This window comes from Diabrotica virgifera, chromosome 10 (assembly GCF_917563875.1).
Source record: "Diabrotica virgifera virgifera chromosome 10, PGI_DIABVI_V3a".
Lineage (NCBI taxonomy): Eukaryota > Metazoa > Arthropoda > Insecta > Coleoptera > Chrysomelidae > Diabrotica > Diabrotica virgifera.
Window position 1 is genome coordinate 30,977,534 of NC_065452.1, and position 18,978 is coordinate 30,996,511.

Sequence of the window (18,978 nt, forward strand, 5' to 3'; positions counted from 1 at the left end):
TTTTTATCTTTTATAGACAGTACTGTATTAATTTTGTCATTAAAATATCCACAGTTATGATTATTTACGTGTTTTTCTATCAATATAACCAATCTCAGTGTTAACCGAGTTTTTCCGTATCCGAGGTAGTCACGGTCCCAGTTACCTCGGATAATCGCGAGTCTACGTATAATAAAATAATACTTAAAATTTGATTAAGATCGGTTCAATATATTTTGCAAAATAAATTTTGCAATCCAGCTTTCGCAAAAAATACATTTATTCAAAATGTAGCAGGACTGAAAATAAAGCAGACAGCAAGTTGAATTTTTTTTACATGTAGAAGAATACTGTACCTTTCATTTGCAATATGCAAAATTAAAATCGGTTAACTACCACGGGGCCAGGGATTTTTTTAAATAAAAATTACTTTTTGGTGTTACGCGCAGGACAGCGGATACGTTTGCTCTGATTGGGCATTCCAATGACCATTGATAATGATTAATAAATTTTAATTTTTTGTACATTTCGATATAAATAAATAAATTTGTTTATTGCAAAATAAAAACACATACTCTGTCCTTTAAAATAACACTTTTTTTAGCAAAAACTTTCTTTGTTCATGTATTTTAACTTAGAGAATAACAGTTTATTATTTTTAAACATATGCAATTGTTTAAACAATATTTCACAAAAAATAATCAAATCAGTTTGATTTTTGTGGAATTAAAATATTAAAATACAACAAAATATAGTGTAAGAAAATAATATATTAGATAAAGATTGGAAGAAATTTTGGTGGAAATCAACTTGTGTGAATCGAATAGGTACCGCTGTCCTGCGAGTAGCACGAAAATTAATGTTTATTTAAAAAAATTCCTGACGCCGTGGTAGTTAACCGATTTTAATTTTGCAAATTGCAAATGAAAGGTACAGTATTATTCTTCTGGATTGCAAAATTTATTTTGCGAAATCTATTGAACCGATCTTAATAAAATTTACAGTATTGTTTTATTATCTCATAAAGTTTTTCTGGGTAAAATATGAAGGTCCTAAGTGTAGCATAAATGGTTGAAAAATGTAAAATGCGAATACTTGTTTTTATGGTTTTTTTGCAATGATTGCTATTTTGCAACAAGGGTGACAATTTTTAAAATTTTTAACCAATCCTATATTGTAGAAAATTTAATTACGCAACTTTTATGTCAGTGCAACTTTTCTCGGAAGTGAATACTTTAGAAGGTATAATCAAAAAACCAAGAAAAAAATCGAATTTTTTCTTCATTTTTTGATATTTTGATTATTTAAACAATGTTCCGGACATTTTTGAGTGGAAGGATAACTCAGTTATTATTATATGAGTTAATTCCAAGCAATTTCTGCAAAAAATATTAGTCACCTCTCAACGTCCGTCTCAAAACAAATGCGCCCTGGACTATAAACGAATAACACCAGCTTTCAGAACATATAACTTAAGCAAATACATAAAGAACAATAACAGCCAAAAGAGAAAGCAATTACAGAGTGGTGTGTACAAACTGACATGTGGTGACTGTCCACTTACATCGGTCAAACTAGCAGAAACCTTGACAAAAGTATATAAGAACACAGAAGGGCATTCAATAATAGAAAAACAGATTCTACGTACGCACGTCAGCTTCTCGATAATAATCATTATTTTAATGAACGGTTTCAAATTCTTCATTCACAAAATAAAGGCATCAACCCATTCAGTGCTCATGTCACTCATAGGTAGGGTTACCATACGTCCGGATTTCGTCCGGACAGTCCGGATTTGAAAGACATGTCCGGATTGGCGTCCGGATATGAGAAATTTTTTTACTAAAAAACATGGAAAAAACTTGGCCCAACGGTGGGAAATTTCATTCTGCGCTAAATCAAATGGTTAAGGTTACAAGGTGATCCTACATGGAAAGAGATGGAAGAGAGCGCTTTAACTGTAGTCGGCGTTGTACCGAATTCTGTCAATGGGGATGAATTATTTGATGAGCGCTCGTCACTTCTCCAAGTTCTAGAAAAGGTGAAACCTAAATGGACTTTACTACCTAAAGAAGAAACCCCAAACACTCATGGCAAATGCAAGAAATATTTGAGGCATTTTCTGAAAGCAACGTTTCCTTTACGAATATTTTTAAAATACACTCACCGGCACAAAATTCCGCCACCCAAAATTTTTACTGATTTTTACATCAGTTTGTAGGTACATGTATTGGTGTTGTTCGTTATTATTCCGGTAACAACATTTTTGCTAAGGTGGCATTATACGGGGATTAATGGAAGCGTTGTAATTTCTCCTAACTTAAAAAATTCTGTGGAAAAATTGGACGGCTGATTTTGTTTCATACTCCTTTAGGCATCACTAAGATTTTGTTTTTTGAATTATCCGAATATCTCTTTTATTGTAAGAGCTGTAAAGAAAAACTTGCTTTGAAGGTTTATTTCATTAAAATTATCAAGCGCACTAAAATTAACAAAACAAAACAAAAAAACAACAAAACAAAACAATTCAATAGCGGGTATCTCCACCTCTTGCAGCAACGACTGCTCGCAATCTGTTTGGCATCGAATAAAGATGTGTTATCCTTGCCTGGGGAATAGTATTCCTCTACGAGAGCCATAACTGTACCAAATTTTCTGAAGGCCTAGGATGTCGGCAAATAACTGTTTTTAATTCATCCCATAAATACTCAATAGGATTGAGATCTGGGCTGCTTGTGGGCCATTCTAATCTTATCAATCCAACCTGTATTTTATGAGTCAATCAGTGTTTTTATTTACAAAAAATGGTAGAGCTCTTACAACAAAAGAGATATTCGGATAATTCAAAAAAACAAAATTTTAGTAATGCCTCCGGGATAGTATGACAGGACTATGAAACAAAATCAGCTCTTCCATTTTTCCACAGAATTCTTTAAAGTTAGGAGAAAATACAATGCTTCCATTCACCCCTGTATTTTTTTTTGTTACCGGAATAATACCAAACGATATCAATACATATTTACATATACCTACAAACTGCTGCAAAAATCTTAAAAATTTGAACACAAATAATAAAGTTATAAATTGTCAAACTTAATAAAAAATTTTAGGTGGCGGAATTTTGTGCCGGTGAGTGTAGTAGAATTCATCTTTTGTCTGCCTGGTACTTCGGCTCTTACTGAACGTATCTTTTCGATGATGAATTTTATATGGACGGCTGAAAGAGGAAGATTATCCTGCCTGTAAAGGAGCTTCTCAATATTAAAGCAAATTCTGTAATGTTATGTTCCAAATTTCATGACAAAATAAAAAATGACAAGCCACTTTTGAGAAAAAGTATGTCTTCTGAAAAGTACGAAAGAATAACGGATGAAGAACATCCTATCCCTGGGCTCAGTACAGACTAAGCATTTCGCATATATGTACAATGTATAGGTAGCAACACAGTCAAATTCACATTTTACAGTTTTACAACCCCTTGGACTACCCCTGTCCGGATTTGGTTCTTAATAAATTATGGTAACCCTACTCATAGGTGACATAAGTATGTTCATACTAATTTGACCAGTTTTTTTTGGTTAGCGGTGGTAGGAAGTAATTGCAACTACGTACGTGAGCGTGTTATAAAACTGAACTTTGTAATATTATCATCCGTTTTCAATTTCACTGTTTATATTTTACTTGGCAATGGAATATAATAAGGCAGGTCCCTCAAAACCAAAAAGATCTAAAATTTCATTTTGAGATCCGATAGTCTTTTTATTTAGTCATATACAGTGTGTCTGCTTAACTTGGAACCATATGGGAAACCATATTATAAATAAGTTATTCTTTATAAAGTGCTCTGCATAGTCTAAAACCTAAGACGCAATCATCAGATATCAAATTTTATCAACAGTATACGAGGTATGTCAAAAAATATGAATTTCACTCAAGAGTAAAGTGCCTTTATATTTCACAATATCGAAAATTGTCATTGAGCAAATTGTTTTTAATTAAAAATTATGTTATAATCTGCATTTACACTCTTTTAATTGAAAAAAAAATTTTGAAAATTTTCCTCAAATCACGGACACCCAACATCATTTTTATTTATGATAGCTCCGCTATTATTAATTTTACGAAAAAAAAATTATTCTTTATAAAACGTTCTGCATAGTCTAACAACTAAGATAAAAATATAAGATATTAAATTTTGTCAATTTTATACGAATCTAAACGGGAACTGGTGTATGTTTTCAAAAGACTGATAGTGTGTAAATAAATTTATTAAATCAGCTAAGTACTTTCAGCATATTATGCCATCATCAGAGCTATCGTCTTATAGGTGTAAAAACCTCAAAAGAAGAGAAAACTTCGAACAAACACATTCTTTAGTTTAAAATAAACCCAGGGATATAACCACTGGTTAGGGTAAAAACCCTTAAATGTTTAAAAATTACATTTAATGTGTTTTTTATAAAATGGCTACCATTCTAACAGAAGTTAGAATGGTAGCCATTTTATAAAAAACACATTAAATGTAATTTTTAAACATTTAAGGGTTTTTACCCTAACCAGTGGTTATATCCCTGGGTTTATTTTAAACTAAAGAATGTGTTTGTTCGAAGTTTTCTCTTCTTTTGAGGTTTTTACACCTATAAGACGATAGCTCTGATGATGGCATAATATGCTGAAAGTACTTAGCTGATTTAATAAATTTATTTACACACTATCAGTCTTTTGAAAACATACACCAGTTCCCGTTTAGATTTATATAGAAGTGTGTACAAGTCAAACAGTCTTTTTCTATTCATTATCTACAGTATGGTAGTTGACTTTAGTAAATACCTAAGACTGTCAAAGAAGAGAGAGTTGCTGAACATCGACATTTGGTTCATCCACAAATGCATTAAATTCAAAGTTACACCAACTTTTGCAAAATGTAAGGTACCTTCCACTGCTACTCTTAATTTTAAGTCACAAATAGAAAGGAAATTTCTTCAAAAAGAACTTTGTAAACATCATGCACATTTAGATAAGATTAATGTTCAGCTTAAAATACTTTATGACAACATTGTAAGAGAGGTTCCGTTTGATAATTTCAGAGATTCCATAGCTAATCATTTAGATAATTTAGAGTACATAAAACAGTCTAAATTCAATAGAGTAAATAACAAGCTTCACAATTTGATAAAAAAGAAAAATAATCTCAACAGTAATAGTCAAAACACTAATAGATTGATGACAAAGCTGACAAAGGCAACTGCCTCATCATCATGCATCATAGTGATTATGTTCAGAAAACTGAAGAGTTTTTAAGAAATAACAACTTTGACAAAAAAAAAAAAAAAAAAAGTTAGAATGGTAGCCATTTTATAAAAAACACATTAAATGTAATTTTTAAACATTTAAGGGTTTTTACCCTAACCAGTGGTTATATCCCTGGGTTTATTTTAAACTAAAGAATGTGTTTGTTCGAAGTTTTCTCTTCTTTTGAGGTTTTTACACCTATAAGACGATAGCTCTGATGATGGCATAATATGCTGAAAGTACTAACAGAAGTTAGAATGGTAGCCATTTTATAAAAAACACATTAAATGTAATTTTTAAACATTTAAGGGTTTTTACCCTAACCAGTGGTTATATCCCTGGGTTTATTTTAAACTAAAGAATGTGTTTGTTCGAAGTTTTCTCTTCTTTTGAGGTTTTTACACCTATAAGACGATAGCTCTGATGATGGCATAATATGCTGAAAGTACTTAGCTGATTTAATAAATTTATTTACACACTATCAGTCTTTTGAAAACATACACCAGTTCCCGTTTAGATTTATATAGAAGTGTGTACAAGTCAAACAGTCTTTTTCTATTCATTATCTACAGTATGGTAGTTGACTTTAGTAAATACCTAAGACTGTCAAAGAAGAGAGAGTTGCAGAACATCGACATTTGGTTCATCCACAAATGCATTAAATTCAAAGTTACACCAACTTTTGCAAAATGTAAGGTACCTTCGACTGCTACTCTTAATTTTAAGTCACAAATAGAAAGGAAATTTCTTCAAAAAGAACTTTGTAAACATCATGCACATTTAGATAAGATTAATGTTCAGCTTAAAATACTTTATGACAACATTGTAAGAGAGGTTCCGTTTGATAATTTCAGAGATTCCATAGCTAATCATTTAGATAATTTAGAGTACATAAAACAGTCTAAATTCAATAGAGTAAATAACAAGCTTCACAATTTGATAAAAAAGAAAAATAATCTCAACAGTAATAGTCAAAACACTAATAGATTGATGGGTTCCTTTAATTTTAGATTTCACAAACGTACAGTTAACTTGTCAACTTGCTCTTTTACTAATAAAGAACTTGATTTTCTGTCCAAAGGTTTAAAATTCTCTACTCTAGTACCTTTTAACAATAAAATGGTTGAGGAATTTTCAGTTGATATTGATACCATTATAGAAAGCTTACCTTTAGACAACATTTCTAAAACTAACTTGAAAAGCAATTGTTTTCTTTCTTTACAAAAAGATCTGATCAAATTTAATAACAATGTTAATAACATTAAAACCAAATGTTTTAAACAACTCCATTTGATTAGACAATTATCCTTCAAACTGAAAAGTAATAACCTCATCATAACTAAAGCTGACAAAGGCAACTGCCTCATCATCATGCATCATAGTGATTATGTTCAGAAAACTGAAGAGTTTTTAAGAAATAACAACTTTGACAAAAAAAAAAAAAAAAAAAGTTAGAATGGTAGCCATTTTATAAAAAACACATTAAATGTAATTTTTAAACATTTAAGGGTTTTTACCCTAACCAGTGGTTATATCCCTGGGTTTATTTTAAACTAAAGAATGTGTTTGTTCGAAGTTTTCTCTTCTTTTGAGGTTTTTACACCTATAAGACGATAGCTCTGATGATGGCATAATATGCTGAAAGTACTTAGCTGATTTAATAAATTTATTTACACACTATCAGTCTTTTGAAAACATACACCAGTTCCCGTTTAGATTTATATAGAAGTGTGTACAAGTCAAACAGTCTTTTTCTATTCTATTAATTTTATACGAGGTATGACAAAAAATATTAATTTCGCTGAAGAGTAAAGTACCTTTATTTTTCACAATATTGAAATTTGTTATTATAAAAAGTTGTTCAGAATTAAAAACTATGTTTCAATATGCAACTGCATCCTTCTAGTTGAAATATTGTGAACTATAGAGGTATTTTACTCTTGAGCGAAATTCATATTTTTTGACATACCTCGTATAAAATTGAAAAAAATTGATCTTATGATTGCATCTTAGTTTTTTGACTAGTCAGACATTTTTATAAAGAATAACTTTTTTTCGCAAAATTAATAATAACAGAGTTATCTTAAATAAAAATGATGTTGCGTATCCGTAATTTGAGGAAAATTTTCAAAACTATTTATTTTTCAATTAGAAGAGTGTAAATGCATATTATAACATAATTTTTAATTACAAAGAACTTTTCTTAATAACAATTTTTGATATTGTGAAATATAAAGGCACTTTACTCTTGAGCGAAATTCATATTTTTGGACATACCTCGTATATTATTGATAAAATTTGATATCTGATGATTGCATCTTAGGTTTTAGACTATGCAGAGCACTTTATGAAGAATAACTTTTTTTCGTAAAATTGATATTAAAAAAGTTTTGTATATGGTTCCAAGTTACGCAGACACACTGTATATATTTTACAATATGTGTAAACTTTATCTAATAAAAATATCACGTTACAGCTATCAGTCATCACACATGGGTGACGGTGCGCACTGGATGATACATTTTTGGCTGGATGCTCGTGGTACTCATATTATGTGACATGAAAAAAAAGGTCAAAAAAACATTTTTATGGACTTACATATTAACGATAATTATTTATTATTTAATATATAACAACAATAGTTTAATCTGAAAAATGGCTCCGCTCCTGACGAACGTAAATAACAAATAGTGTAGCAGTGAATGGGTTAAGCTATCTTAATCTATCTATGGAAATTAATAAATTAAAAAATATAGGTATAATTCTGAAAAACCAACTTTAGACAAACTCACCCACTTCAGTTAGAGACTTAGTGCAGCAGTGACAACGCGTGACTTTTTCTAAAGTGTTACCAAACACAGATATAAAAAAAAATTGTTTAAAAGAACCTCGCAAATATAAGTTTTTGTTTATTTTATCTGAAAAAATGTCAATAATAGAATCATAGAAAGAGGGTTCTGTCATTAATCCATTTAAAAAGCGTTACTCAATGAAAATTAAAGAAAATGGCGACATGACGACGAGAAGATGACGACGAGAAAACCTATTTTTAAGTTGGATAATTATAGTGTCAAAAATTTCAAAAAAAAAGTCGTCAACGACACTCATCCATGTTTAATTGCACGCACACTGTAATAGGTAAGTAACCATTGTAACTATTCCAAAAAACAGTGGTAACAAGAATACTAATATCCACATCGCGCTTACGCCTTCCCCTTTCAATATTCTCAGACACGAGCCGTTTCCGACCGTCCGACCGATAGCCGATGGACCTTCACTTGTATCCACATTTAAATGTGGTAACATTAACCTGCAACCGAGTCGCATAAATTCGCCAATATTTTCGTGCGTCTAGTTGGCTTTTTAGTGAATTACATACTATTAACACTCATATTTCTATTGAAAAAAAAAAAAATAAAATTATTTATCCTTCATTATTTCACCGAATTATTTCACAGTAGTCATAAAATATTTATTTGCAAGATTTTTAACTGTTACCAATGATAACAGTGGTTACATGGACGCTTCGCCAGTGTAGTGCAGACACAGTAAAATACATCACTTCAGTAAGGCACTCTGCCGCTGCCGAAACAGTTGTAGTGACATTAACTTTTTTGTGGAAGTATTGAAAACAAAAGTTTTTCAGTGTTGTATTGTTAGTTATCGAAGAATTTTCGCGTATGAAAGAAAACTGACTCATCTGAAGCTTCTCTAAAATAAAACAATAAAAAAATGAATTCTTACCGCTAGAGTTGGAGTTGGCAGTTGAATCTTTAACATCGATGACATCCGATCCAAATTGTTTAAGCAAATTCTCAGCAAGTGTCGTGGCTAGATCCTTTTGGGACAACAAATCTTTGAGATCTTCTTCCAAATTTTGCTCAAGATCAGTCGAATGTGGTTCGGTAGAAGACAAGTAGTCTCGAGGTTCGACGATAGGGGTAGGTTGAACGATTTTATCGTTTTTGGCAGTGTTAGTTGGAGAGACATCTTGATCATAGCTCTGGTTAGTATAACCTGGAGGTGTGCTTGTGGTTCGCAAAAGATTTCGATGATTAACCCCTTGATTTTGCTGCATTAATCTGTACTGATGTTGCAACTGTTGTAAAGAAGCTTGTTGACTGGGTGTAAGGTTGTTGACATTTTGTTGAAGATGGTTTAATAGTTGCATTTGCTGGGGGGTTAGAGCATACGCAGGCTGACCTAACAGCGGTTTTTGATCGGGTTCAAGATTGAACCTTTTAGTGGTGGTACCATTTGGTGAAGGGTATGGGGGAGGGGGACCCTGAGGCGTTGTAGCTGAATAATTTTTCTGAAACCCCTGCGTTGTACTGCGATTCGGTTGAGATGAGTTCTGTTGTCTCGAAGACATTTCCGCCGATATCGGTAGATTCCAAGCTTCTTCAATAGAAAGCAGTTGCCTTCTTCTATGGAAAATAGTCAGTATAAGCTTCAGAATTTTTTTTAGATCAGATCTGTATCAGATCTTAGTTAAAAGTCAGTTACCCGGTTTTTAAGAAAATTAATAAACCAGAAAATTAATAAAAGTGAAAATCAGAAACTATTTAATGCAGAGTGCTGATAAAGAAGTATATTGTGCAGATATTTGAGCTAATGATAAGGCTATTTTATCAATAAACCAAAAGAATAAAAATAATTGTATAGACCCCGACACCCCTTACATCTAAGCAATTATTAGTAACAATACAGCGTAAAAAAAGAAAAAAAAAGCAAAAGCACAGTGAGATAACATTATTAAAGCGGCTTGATAGTAATCTTTTTGTTAAAAAAGGTTTTACAATTGAGCTATAAATATACTAGATCGTTATATTTAAGTATGCCGGCATACTTATGATTCGTGGACCTTAAGAAGGCATTTGACATGGTCAAATTAAAGGACGTTATCCATTTATTGTAGGAAAGAGACCTCTAGGAATCAATAAAAAGGATCGAAAATATCTATCAGAACGACACAATGAAAGTAAAAGTAGATGAACTAACTGACCCAATTGACGCTGACAATGGGATAAGACAGGGAGATTCCCTGAGTTCTCTATTGTTCAACCTGATCACAGATGAAATAATAAAAAAAGTAAGAACAAAAAAAGGATACAAAATGCGAGAAAAACAACTTAAAATAATCTACTATGAAGACGACGCAAAACTAATCTCTCAAAGTGAAGATAGTTTACAACGTATGCTGCACCAAATTATTATAACTGCTAGAAAATTTAACATGTTAATTTCCAAAAAAAAGTGTAAATGCATGGTTATAACAGCAAATCTAATAAGGTGTAAATTAGAGTTGGAGGGTCAGATTTGATAATATACAAGTCATGGAGTTTAAATATCTAGGCATCACACTATCTAGCTACGGAAAACTCGAAACAGAAGTGGAAGATCAGGTGAATAATGCACACAGAGTCGCAGGTTGCCTGAATGAAACAATATGGAAATAAAAATATAGGAAAAGAAGTGAAAGGCAGAATTTAACAAAACTGTCATCAGACCAATATTGACAAACGCGACCTGATACAGAAAGGACAAAAATAATGCTAGAAACAGCAGAGATGAAAACACTTCGAAAAATCGATGGTAAGACACTATGAGATAGAGCTAGAAGTGCAGATATACGACGGAGATGCAAGGTGTATAACATTAATAACTGGGTAAGAAACAGAAGAATAGAATGGAATGACCACATAAGCCGAATGACAACAAATAGACGGAAGGACGGCGAAAGATGGTTCCCCAATAGGAAGACGATCAGTGGGAAGACCACGAAAACGATGGAATGACAACTTACTGGAGGCACATTGAAAAACAGACAGAGTCATGTCTACACAAAAAGAAGAAGAAGAAGGAGTTGTTATATTCGTTTTCTTTTTTTTGCACCGTCTAAAGACGGTGCTACTGTTTGGTGAAGAGCTGTTAAGTTTCATATACATCTGTCAACTCATTATACACAATATGGTTTTGGAAAATAGCAGTCACCAAGAGAAATCTAGGGACCACATTAGGCAATCTGAGCAATATTTAGGCTAAAGTTTTGGGTTTCAGACAGCACAATCGAATATCGAATGCGATTTTTTTTAGCATCATTTAAAACGATTTAGAAAGGATTAAAAGCATCTTATCCATCGTTTCATGACAATGGATGAGACGTATGTATACCACTATGATCCTAAAACCAAACAAGAAGCTAAAGAGTTGCGTGAGTCAGTAAATTTAGTTCAAAAGCTAGTTAGATTCGGGAAATTGACTAGAAATTACTAACATAAGTTTTTTTACGATCTTCAGACATTGCAGATTCTTCAACTCTTGAAAATTAAGAACGGTGTAATAATAAACTCAGTGTGCCTCAAAGCAAAATATGGTCAACCATAAAGCAAACCAACATTAAACATGGTCTTACCAAAGCAGTCCAAAATCTGTATAATGGAACGACTGCAGAAATTAAAACTGAATCAAGGATGGAAGGATGTCTGAGGGATTTAAGGTCACGAAAGGATTAAAGCAGGGTTGCTGTATTTCGCCTACCCTTTTCAAAATTTATCTGGAACAAGCACTCAAGCTCTGGAAAAGAAAATGTAATCGCATGGGAAACCCTCTAAATAACGAGACTACACTATACACTTTATGTTTCGCTGATGGCCAAATTCTGATTGCTCAGGATCATGACGAATTGAGTTACATGACGCGGAAGCTAATAGAAGAATATAACAAATGGGGTCTCGAAGTCAACATTAAGAAAACTGAAGCCATATGTATTGTAGGGGCAAAGCAGTCCATTACATTTGACGATGGGGTAGAAATTAAACACTGTGACGAATACAAGTACCTGGGCATGAAGATAACTCAAGATGAAACACTCGATGCTGCTATAAAAGAGAGAAACATACAGGGTAGAAAAGCCATATCCATGATGAACGGCATTCTGTGGGACCAAAAAATATCTAAAACGAACAAACAGCTCATATAGAATACCATACTTAAAAGTGTATTCACTTATGGCAGTGAATTTTAGTCACTGAAATAAATAACAGAGAAAATGTTACTAGTAACAGAAATGGACTTCTAGAGAAGAGCAGCAGCACATCAAGAAGATATTGGATACCAAATGAGAGAATACGAGAAATGATGGGAGTCACACATACAATAATTGATGACATAAAGGCAAAACAACTAATAATGGTACGACCATGTACAGAGAATGCCAAATGACAGGATCTCTAATCAGTAATCAGATTTTGGCGTGGACACCACAAGGCAGAAGGAAAAGAGGAAGGCCGAGAAGAAGCTGAAGGGAGGGAATTGAAAAAGAACTAGAGGAAAGATAAATTCCTCCAGGTCTATGGTTAAATAGAGAAGAATGGCGGTTAGGAGTCGGAAGGCGTCGGAGAACGCTGTAAACCGATAGTAGTGGTAGTATAATAATAAACTCAAATTATTTTTAATAAAATAAACAGTTTAATAAATTCAACATTTTTTATGACAAAATTCGTGAGAAAACACTTCGTTTACAGTAAAAAAATCAACTTTCACCAAAATAATACACCCGTTCACAGAGTTTAAAAAATGATAGACAAAATGAGTGTAATGAAGTACGACTGCATCCACTGTATTCGCCAGATCTAGCTTCCTCCGACATTTGACTTTTCATATCTCAATAATTCGTGCGTGAAAAACGATTTTGATCAAACGAAGAGGTAGTAGCAGTCATGGTCGTGTTATATACAGTAACTAAACTGCCATATAAACAGTTTGTCAGCTTCCACCAAATGGTATAACAAAACTGAAATAGACATATAGCTCAATTAAAAATCTTTTTTCATCAAAAAGAAAGATAGACGTGATATACTTACTGATGTGATATACTAGGTTTCGGGTATTTGTATTTCGCGCGGTGTCACTGTTCATTTTGACATCAGTGACCATCCTACTTCACTGCAGTAGTATATAAGGACATTGTAACCTATATCGCTCTCTTGTATGTTACTTCAACTGTACAATAAAACTAGTCCGTAAGTGTCCGTCTTTCATTTAAAGTTGTAACGTCTCGAGCACGTGTGTGTGTCAGCAGAATAGCTAGGGCTGATACATTACATCAATATTTACTTTAGGAATGTTTTTTGCCTCGTCTTGATTTTGTAAAAAAATTTTGATGCGATAAAAAAGATTTCCTTTTACCTTTACAAACTTTTGATAAATGACCTATTTGATTACAATTATTACAAGTATAATTTTTATAAAAACACTATCTTGAATTGTCATGCGCGTAACGTTTGTGCTGCTCCTCGTTTTCTGCTCTCTGCGTCTCTGTAGTTGCCCATTTCCTCGGAGTCTGCGCGTTGCTCCAACGTCGCTCCGCATCGTACCTTCGCGCACCTTCGTACCTTCCCGTACCTTCAGAGCTGACGTGGTTAAGAGGTTCTGGCTTAACTCTTACCATTTCCTCGTGGATTTCTCTGGGAGCCATCTTGGAAGCTGCTAAACGGACCATTTTTTCGAGATCTTACATCTTCTTCCATAAGCCGGTCCAACACGGGCCCCTTGCCGAAACCGAACAAAAATCTGTCTCTTAGGCAACCTTTTAGCTCGCTGCTGAACTCACAACCTACCGCTAATCCCCTTAGGCGAGCAGCCCACTTACTTGCCGATTCTATCGCGTCTTTCTGAGCACTGTAACATTTAAATCGCGCTGCAAACGGACTCTGCTGTGGTTTAAAATACCCGTCCAATGTAGCGAGAAGCTGATTATACGTTTTTTCTTCTGGTTTTTCAGGACTTACCAGATCGAAAATAAGCTGATATGCCCCTTCGTCTAAAGCGTTTAATAAAATAGCTCTCATATTCTCTGCGTCCGTATTGACTTTGATACCGTTTGCTGCGAAATAGTTTCCTAGCCGCGCTTTGAAAATTGACCAGTCTAAACTCTTCGAACAGAACTAGCGTAATTGAGCACATACCGATTCCGCCATTTTTTACACGTATTTTCACTATGTATTTTTTACACGTTTGGCCGTCAATAAAAGTTATCCTCGTCGTCAATGATGTAATGTATCAGCCGTAGCTATTCTGCTGACACACACACGTGCTCGAGACGTTACAACTTTAAATAAAAGCCGGACTAGTTTTATTGTACAGTTGAAGTAACATAGAAGAGAGCGATATAGGTTACAATGTCCTTATATACTACTACAGTAAAGTAGGATGATCACTGATGCCAAAATGAACAGTGACACCGCGCGAAATACAAATACCCGAAACCTAGTATATCACAATTTATTAAATTAAATAAAACTATAATAAGATGTACTTACTGTGAAGTAACGCTTGGCATTGGAGCATTGGAAAGATGGGTCTGGAGGAAGTTAATACGTTGTGTCAAATGTGGGTTCATGCCCAAATTTGGAAAGTTGATTTTCGGAAGTTTATTCGTGTTAACTGATCCGTCGTTTGTTTGCTTATTAGATAGTCCTCTGCTAGAGTTCAAATAGCAGGCATACGCATCTCTTGCTTGCAGAGAATGCTCGTATAATATTCCCAAATTGGCCCAAGCTGCGGAATGGCACTTATCTAACTGTACGGCACATATGTAGGCCTGTAAAGCATCCATGGGCTGGTTTTGTTGCTGGTAAAGGACACCTATGCTACACCAAGTGTCAGCATTGCCTTCAGATTTTTCCACGGAGTTCCTATAGGCAATAAAGGCATCGTGGACTTTACCGATACTGGCGTAACAACGACCTAACAAGTAAAGAGTTTGACCAGAAAACTGATCGGCTTCATTAGCTCTTTGCAGGTAATGTATAGCCAATGGGATTCTCTGGCTTTTATCTCCTAGTGATTCTTGGCAGTGATATAACCAACCTAACTGACGGAATATGTCTGCTCTCAGTGACTGGGAAATTGTCTTCTCCTTCAGCAGCGTCTCGTATCGCTCCTTGGCTACTTTGACTTTGCCCTGAACTTCAAATAAGTGAGCAATGTGGAATTTAACTGAAACAAAAAAATTATAATTAATACTAAGGTTAATTTTAGCGTATATTCTTAATTAAAAATGAAAAAACGGAAAATCAGTGGTTTTCTTAACTATTAACGAAAACATGTAACAAGTAACAATTTTTAACAAGTAACAAGTAACAAGTAATTTTTTTTTATTCTAAATCAAATCTTCCTCTTGGGTTTTTTGGATAGAAATCAACCTTTCTCCCTTCGGGAGCTTCAAGCCATCCACACCGGTGATGGAACTAAGGCTGACACAATGGGGACCATGAAATCTAGGCTGCAACGACCAAGACCGTAGCTGCACTGACCTAGGGCCACAACATCTGCACAGGTCAAGAGAAGTCCACTGCAGTACCATTCAACATCAAGAAGTTACCACCAGCTACCAAAAGCCATAAGCATAATCCAGAATTGTTAGTTTTTGGCAAGAATTTGAATATATTTGTTAATGCAATTTTACAAGTCATATTTTTATTATATTTTTATGAACAATAAACATGATTAGTTAAAAATACTGTTTTGTTTGCTTCCATTCTAAATTTTCAGAGTTCATATCTAAGGTTAGGACAAGACAAACACACACCTGAGTGACTGAGCTAAGCAAAGGTGTGACGATGGCTATCTTGGATGATTGGACTAATATTTTCGGATATTGTTTCAATTAGCTGGGGTAGTCCAGCGCTTATTTTGTTTCACTGTAACAACATGTAACATGTAACAAGTAACCAACTGTCGAAAAAAATCGCAATTAAAGCAGGTCTTCCTTCTTTCGGATGAAAGACAACAGAACCACATAAGAAATGTAAATAAGTACTACATAACTCAACTTATACATCTTCTTTGTGTGCCGTGCTTGTTTTCAAGCGCTGGCTGTTGGGTGTTGTCGTATTAATATGCTGATGAAATGTTTCTCGATTGGCAGCTATATGAAACAATTCTTCGACCGTTCGACCTGTCCATTGTTTAATGTTACGCAGCCAAGAAGTTGTTTTCTTCCAACCCAGCGTTTTTCTTTGATTTTGCCCTGAATTATCAACCGGAGTAGGTAAGCGATATTTAGGTCCTCTCATTATATGACCGAAGTATTCAATCCTTCTCATTTGTATGACGTTGATCAATTTCTCGCTCTTTGTGCATGGTCTCCAGCACAAAGAAATAGGAGACGCAGAGCATTAAATATTAAATTGCTCTCTAATACAAGCTCAAGTGAAAATCTTTTTGGACAAAATTTATAAGTTAAAGGATGTCATACATCCAATTAATTTAAAGTACCTACTTATTAAATCAAAGTAATAATCCACAAGTGGTCATTTTATTATGTGAGCATATTAAAAATATTAAACTGAAAATCTGAGTAGCTATGGTTAACTATCTGTATTTAGAAGCATATAAATATTGTAAAAAAAAATGTAAAAACATTATAATAAGTATAAAAAAAACATGAACCATTAAGAAGACGAATAACCTCCGAGATGTTGAATCGGGTTTTAGTCTTACCGTAATGAAAAAAAAAAAAAACAAAAAAAACCGAAACAAAAAAAAAATAAAAAAAAAATAACAAAAAAGGAAAAAAATATAATAATTGAATATAAAAAATGAATAATATAATGAAAAATAGAAGTAAAATTTTAATGTATAATAATAATAATAATAAGGATATGGGAGTGTGATATGGGAGAGGGAGTGTGAGCCGTATGGCTAAATCTGGATGATATGGTATATAATATAATGGTAATAGTGGTATAATGGTATAATGGTATAATGGTAATGATATGATTGGATATAATAATCCAAAAAGAGGAACCTATTTACTGCCTTCATTTATTACAAGAAGGCCTTTGAGTCAGTGATGCATGAATGGCTTATAGATATATTGAGAATATATAAAGTCGATGATAATATAGTGACCTTTTTACAGCATATAATGACAGAGTGGAAGACTAGAATTCACCTTCAAATACCTGGTGAAAATAACATCGAAACTGAAAATATCGCAATCAGCCGGGGCCTGTTCCAAGGAGATTCCTTAAGTCCACTGTGGTTCTGTCTAGCTATGAACCCACTATCTCAGCTATTGAACTCCACTGACGCAGGTTTTAGCATCAAAAATAACAACAATGTGGTGGCGAAGCTTAATCATCTGTTGTATATGGATGATTTGAAATTAATGGCTTCCACTCGAAACCAACTAGATGAGATTCTAAGAACTGTAGAATCCTTTTCAAATGACATTAGAATGCACTTCGGACTAGACAAGTGCCGTGTTTTAAATATAGTCAGAGGAAAAGTACAGCCCGGAGGATTCGATATCGATATGCTAAATGGCCAGAACATCGAGGCCATGGGTAAAAACGATATGTATAAATATCTTGGAGTAAAGCAGGCGCGGAAAATTGACCATATGCAAATGAAAACTGAGATAACTGCGGAGTTTATACGAAGGGTAAAACAGCTGCTTCGCTCACACCTTAACAGTAGAAATTTGTTTAAGGCACTAAACACCTACGCACGTTCCGCGCTTAGCTATTCGTTTGGCATTGTTAAGTGGACAAAAACGGACATAGAGAATCTTCAGCGAAAAGTAAGAACACACCTCACAGAGGCACAAAAACACCATCCTAAAAGTACAGTAGAAAGAACGACATTACCACGGAATCTAGGAGGAAGAGGACTTATGGATATAGGTGAGCAATTAGATAAACAAATTGCTAATGTAAGAACTTATTTTCAGATGCAAACTGAGACATCTACTCTACATCGCGCTATCTGCGCAGTAGATGACACAAAACCGATCAAAATGAGGGAACCAGAAATGCGCATAAACCACCTCACTAAGGACGAAAAAATGCACAACTGGATGGGTAAACCACTGCACGGGCGACATCCCAATGAGGTCAGCCAAGACTATGTCGACAATACAGCGTCGAACTATTGGTTGACATCAGGAAAGATGTTCCCTGAAACGGAGGGTTCATTACTGGCCATTCAGAATCAGGTTATACCAACCAGAAATTACCTGAAATATATCGTCAAAGACCCTCAGGTTCAAAAAGACAGATGCCGATATGGATGTCAAGCCCAAGAAACCATCCAACATATTACAGGGGGCTGCCAGGCATTTGCTGCAACTGAATACAAGGAACGGCATGACGCAGTGGGAAAAATCCTTCATCAGGAGATAGCTATCAAGCTGGGACTTCTCCAAACGGACCATCTCCCATATTATCAATACGTCCCTGAGAGTATGCTTGAGGATGGCAACTACAAGCTATACTGGGACCGCACTGTGCTTACAGACCGAACAGTGGTACATAATAGACCAGATCTCGTACTAGTTAATAAATTAACCAGACAAACAACACTAATTGATGTGGCGATACCTAACAACAATAATCTGCGCAGTAAATTTACTGAAAAGATCGCCAAGTACAGAGATCTGGAAATTCAAATACGAAGACAATGGATAATGCAAAGTACCCAGACGATACCTATTGTTATGTCTACTACTGGAGTCATTCCGAAGAACCTCCTCGAAAGCATAAAAAGGCAGGGTCTGAGTAGTAAAGACGGCGAGGGACTGTCCCCCAATAAGGCTGCACCTACATTGGATCCGTATTTCTCCGATCCGACGTCGATTTGAAAAATAAACCCATGGTATTAAATAGCGGCGCCTACATTGGATCCGTTTTTCTCCGA

The 18,978-nt window shown here is 34.3% G+C and overlaps 1 protein-coding gene across 2 annotated transcripts in view; it reads right to left on the bottom strand.

Moving 5' to 3' along the window:
* Positions 1-18,978, bottom strand: part of LOC126893184 (lysine-specific demethylase 6A) — a 434,968-nt gene that overhangs the window by 73,476 nt on the left and 342,514 nt on the right. For both annotated transcript variants that reach the window (XM_050663138.1, XM_050663139.1), the window contains 2 exons: positions 14,595-15,273; positions 9,016-9,698 (listed from right to left, as the gene is read on the bottom strand). In XM_050663138.1, coding sequence (XP_050519095.1) covers positions 9,016-9,698; positions 14,595-15,273 — 1,362 coding nt within the window. The remainder of the gene's footprint in view (positions 1-9,015; positions 9,699-14,594; positions 15,274-18,978) is intronic.